Genomic DNA, 4,859 nt, shown 5'->3' with positions numbered 1-4,859 from the left:
CGCCTTTTGCTCCTTGTAACGTTCAACCTTCGTATTATATCCTCCCTCCGTTTCAATTTATGTGAACCTATTTCCTTTTTGATCCGTGTCAAAAAGAATGACCCCTTTCCTTATTTGGAAACAATTTACCTTTATACAATGATTTATAGCCACACAAAATATATGTGCCTCATTTTACACCACAAGTTCAAAAGTCTTCTCTCTTTTCTTAAACTCCGTGCACAGTCAAATGGGTTCACATAAATTGAAACGGAGGGAGTATTAAGTATCTTTTAAACCAAAAAAAAAAAAAAAAGGACAAGCGGTGCAGACTAAGCACAGAATTAAAAATCTGGAGGGAACACTGTGTAATGCAAGAAAAACATTGCGGAATCACCATAAAATGAACAATGTTAAATCCTCTCGCCACAACGATGCACTAGTGATGAAACGTATATCCAGATTACGATCCAAACAAAGTGAGCTAAGTTAGATAATGGGTATTCAGCTATCTATGTACCCTACTACAATCTATATGGTGTCCATGATTTCTCCATCTAGGACAAAACGCACTTTTGTTGTTGGAGATGGCTCAAGTTGAACATGGCATAACAGAGAACCATAGGACTAAAAAGTTAAAAGATATTACTTAATGTGCATTGCATCAGAATGATACTTGTCCAAATCAGCATCAAGATCTTCGGCTGAGACAGGTTTATGATGGCTTCTATCGATAAAACCACCTCGTCCAATCATGTGGCCGCCTCTCCTACCATTACGAGCCCTTCCATCTGCTGCAACTCCTGGTCTGCTGCCAAAACAGTTCTTTGAAAGCGTCATTACATGTAGGCAAGGGCTCATTAGTAAGGAAATTACAACTCAATCATTAGATCCAAAATGATCTTATTACTATCACTCTACTCTAGAGTTATTACTTGCTTGTAACAATACCATAAACAATTTGAATCCTTCCCTCAACAATAAAGCCAGAAGGAGCAGATCTTTTACCTCTGGAAAGTTCCTCGCGGATTTTCTGGTGCAAAATCAGGCAATATTGAAGGCACTGGATGAGTCACAAACTTCACCTCAATTTTCATTGGTCTCCCGTCAAGCTGCAGGTTGTTGTATCTCTTCATAGCAGCTAAAGCATCAGAGCGATGTGTGAAAACCACCTCTGCAGTTCCCTATACAAGAATTTCCTCAACATGAATATATTGCACTACATTTCTCAGGAAAATGTCAAAGGAAGGTGGCTTGTCAAAGTACCTTTGATCTGCCAGTCTTATCATAATGCAGCGCGTACTCTTTAAGTTCACCGACATCTGAAAACAGCAGCTGAACAATCCAGATAGAGGACTTCTCATCAGAATAGTTGCTTCAAGAAAGTATTGCAACTACAATTTGAGATCAAAAGCTCCGAATTTAAAGCACAGAGTACCATCATTCTTAATAGCAACGAGAATTAAGGAGTCTACTAGTAAGAAATTAGGTGCTACGACATCCATACAGAGTCAATTCTCGGTTCATTCATAAACATGGAAAGAGTAATGTAGAAAATAGCAGAAAAGTTACTTCATCTTATATACTACAATAGTAAGGGGGGGAGTTAAGAGTATAACCCTAAGTTGTTCCATTCATGAGTGGAAAATGCAGTAATGTAGAAGACAAGGGTGCTAACCAGGCAGTAAAGTGCCAAGAACACGTTAAGTTTGACCAATATCCATGCCTTAAAAGTAAAATCATATTATCATTCAATGTGTTTGATCTCGTGGGGTCCAAAAATAATCTCCTATAGTAAAAGTAATAAAATCTGAAATTCTCAACTTTACATTTCAAAAGGAATTACTCCCTAATACAAATTCTATGTTAGACCTATGCATATATAAGATAACTAAAAAAAAAAAAAAAAAAAAGAGAGAGAGAAAAAGCAATTTTAAGTTTCCGAAGACAATCCTATCGTGCCTCATAAAATTAATGCAAATCCACCTTAATTTCTTTTCATATGAGAAATAGAAGAAACTCTACAGTCCAACTGAGCTAAGGTGGGTTTGTTGAGAAATAGAAGAAAAGATGGTTTATACCCTGATGTCATCGTTGGAGACACCGTAATCGAGATTAGATACAAATAGCTTAGTCCCATAATCCCACTCTGACGCTCCAACCATCATCTTGTCTGGCTCTGGAAAACGCTACAATATTTTTCAAGAATATTAGTTATACAGGCGAGAAAGAAAGGAATAGGAACAGCCTGGTACCTGCGGCATTGAGTAGGGCGTCATTCTGCAACGGCGGCTTGGTCCGCCCCTACAAGTCCCAGAACCATAAACCCGCACACTGCGGCGCTTTTGATCGATGTGACCTCTGGAACGTCGTCCACCATTGTCCTTTTGTTTGTTTTTCTTGATGATATCATCCAGCGACATGTCCACAGATTCAGCCATTGAAGCACACCGGAGGAGTGAAGGGTTTTCAGAATGGTAAAATAATGCGATTGAGGACAATGGGCCTTATAGGGAAGGGACGAGTAGTACAGCAGAGAGTTGAGAGGGCGCATGAATAACAGCTGGCTGCTCAGTAAAAAGCAACCACCCTCGATTTTACTGTGTTGGCAACTTGCCCAGTCTCAATTCTTGAAATTATCCACAGGTTATAATTAGTGACGGATTTATATCTGATTTAAAATTATTTTTTGTTTTTCTTTTCTTCGAACACACGAGCATAATCTTAGCGACTCCAAATGGAGGACCGATTGCAAAAGAAAGTTCTTAGTCAAAAAGAAGGTTAAAGTGGTCTAACGAGACTCAAGTAATTATTTCGGTATAAGGTATACCGAAATATAAGATGCCAGTAGACACTGCAAGTAACTTATTCTAGTAGTAGTATATGAACAATTGCATGCCCACTACCTAGCGAGAATATTTTTTTAGCAAATTAACTAGGCAAAGTGCTTAGAGCTAGTTTTATATATATTTAAATAAAAAAGAACAAAATGACATATGAGATCTTACAAGATGAAAAAAATAAACTTTGACAGTCACATAGCTCCTATTATCAAAGTTGAGTATAGTACTCAACAGTAATAGTACAAATTGTAATCTAAAAAGGAAATAAACTAGCCATGCTATACCATCCCAATTGAATCGCATGTTCGAATTTCGTTCATACTCCTTATTCAGAACTGGATACAAGAATGAATCCAGTTGTGTAGCCATTAGTTTTCCTTCCAAAACTCTAGTTGTATATTCCTTGTGTATGGAGCTCATGTGATCATCCCCAAATTGTATAGTGTTTAGTAGCGTACCATTCACTGTCTTGCCATATCCTTGATGCGTTTCTTCTCCTCCTTGCAAAATGTTGCATTTTACAGCCCAAACACACCCTATAATTCATGCCTATTGATGTCTAGAGACTAGAATATAGTAGACTAATTATAAGGATTAGTAAAATCACACGCATAACTCATTGCTTCAAGTGTCCAGCAATTGTACACGAGAATGGGCATGCACTGATTGGTGAGAAATTTGTATGGACTCCAGCAGTGATTGCCGCGCCCCCTTTTTCCCTTTTTGACGGGAAGTTCGGGTTTCGACATTCATGGGGGTAATAACTCTTTTCCTCTTGGGAATTGGGTATTGGAACAGTCGCCACCTAACGGATTACGGTGCTTTAGGGCACCTAGAGTGATTAACTCTTGGATTGGTTTGCATTACCAGAGATTAAAGTAAGGGCTCGAAGTAACCTCGAGGGGAAGGTGTTAGGCACCCCTCTTTTGGTCCACAATTGTGTGTCCCGATCGAACTTATATTCACAAATTAGTCAATTACAGGTAAACAGTTGAATCAAATAGGTTGCAAGCAAAGCACGTTAGATAACTCAAGTAATAAGATAAAATTTTGGACAAGTTGTAAAATAAAAGGTTTAAATAAAAAGGGAATCTTGGTAAAGGAGGAGTCCTAGGTTGGTTATCATATAGGATCACCCCACACAATGTCCGATAAACACTACTCAATGAGGGGCTACACTTGACATTAGCGCGTAGTCATCATATCTCGTATCTACCCTTCCCATCCCCTTATTGGTCATGCAAAGCGAGTGTTTGGTCAACAATTTCTATTGCGTGCTGCTACCCGTCCCTTCTTAATGGTCCTGGAAGGAGTTAGGACCTCTACCTTATAGTTGGTTCTAGACGGACCCCTAAGGTTTAAAAGGTGAAAATTCTAAGGCGACAATCAAAACACTTAGGACTTTCAGCACATAAATGGAGCAATTAGAGGCTCAAAGTTTCCTCCTCAAACAAGCACATAAATAGCACGACTCAAGCATAATTAAGGGCTTTTATTAAATAGTGTCCTAAGGCAGGATATCTAGGTGAATATGCAGAAACGAACAACTTATTTTTTAGAAACTCAGGAGTAGTGACCCTAGCAATCGTCTATTGATTTTTTAAAGCCTGTTAGGATCAGAAAACATTAAGCAATAGTAACAGTTTTCAGAAATGCAGTTTTGAAAACACCCTAAAGGCTTGCTTATACACGGAGTACTGATTAGCAAATTTGTATAGGGAAACAAAGCAGGTTTTGAAACGGATTTTCTGTAATACCTATAGGCATGATATCTAATGAGAGGTTAAGAGAGTTTTAAAGAACTCATTTCAGGAAATATGAAATACTTAATTAAACCAATTCAGAAATGAACTAAGCGTGGACTAAGTCAAATCATTAGACTAAATTAGATTGATATGAAGAATTTCGAATATGGTTCTCTATAGGCATGATATCTAAGCGTAATACTGATTTTAATGGTTTGCAGGTATGGAAATATGCATAACTGAATCTGGGTGAAGTCCTATAGGCATGACATCTATTAGTTATTCTGATTTT

At 38.0% G+C, this 4,859-nt stretch overlaps 1 protein-coding gene across 3 annotated transcripts; it reads right to left on the bottom strand.

Annotated features, from left to right (window-relative positions):
• Positions 1-351: 351 nt before the first annotated feature.
• Positions 352-2,506, bottom strand: LOC104217422 (THO complex subunit 4B-like). 3 transcript variants are annotated; one of them, XM_009767666.2, is made up of 5 exons: positions 2,235-2,506; positions 2,061-2,168; positions 1,246-1,314; positions 988-1,163; positions 352-790 (listed from the first exon to the last, which is right to left on the bottom strand). In XM_009767666.2, exons 1-5 carry the CDS (start codon positions 2,418-2,420, stop codon positions 625-627), a joined length of 705 nt encoding a protein of 234 aa, XP_009765968.1. In that variant the 5' UTR covers positions 2,421-2,506; the 3' UTR covers positions 352-624. The 3 variants fall into 3 exon arrangements, with proteins under 3 accessions (XP_009765968.1, XP_009765969.1, XP_009765970.1); XM_009767667.2 differs by having other exon boundaries at positions 352-787; XM_009767668.2 differs by lacking the exon at positions 2,061-2,168.
• Between the last annotated feature and the right edge of the window lie 2,353 nt (positions 2,507-4,859).

This window comes from Nicotiana sylvestris, chromosome 9, assembly GCF_000393655.2.
Source record: "Nicotiana sylvestris chromosome 9, ASM39365v2, whole genome shotgun sequence".
In the NCBI taxonomy this organism is placed as follows: Eukaryota; Viridiplantae; Streptophyta; class Magnoliopsida; order Solanales; family Solanaceae; genus Nicotiana; species Nicotiana sylvestris.
The sequence above is the reverse complement of the archived record's forward strand: the minus strand, read 5'-3'. Positions and strand labels throughout refer to the sequence as shown.

Excerpts from the sequence above, each read along its gene's own strand:
- LOC104217422 (XM_009767666.2), bottom strand. The coding sequence starts at position 2,420 with ATGGCTGAATCTGTGGACATGTCGCTGGATGATATCATCAAGAAAAAC. Across the intron at positions 2,169-2,234 it reads CGCCCTACTCAATGCCGCAG|CGTTTTCCAGAGCCAGACAA; the intron begins GTACCAGGCTGT and ends AAAATATTGTAG. Across the intron at positions 791-987 it reads CCGCGAGGAACTTTCCAGAG|CAGACCAGGAGTTGCAGCAG; the intron begins GTAAAAGATCTG and ends CTGTTTTGGCAG.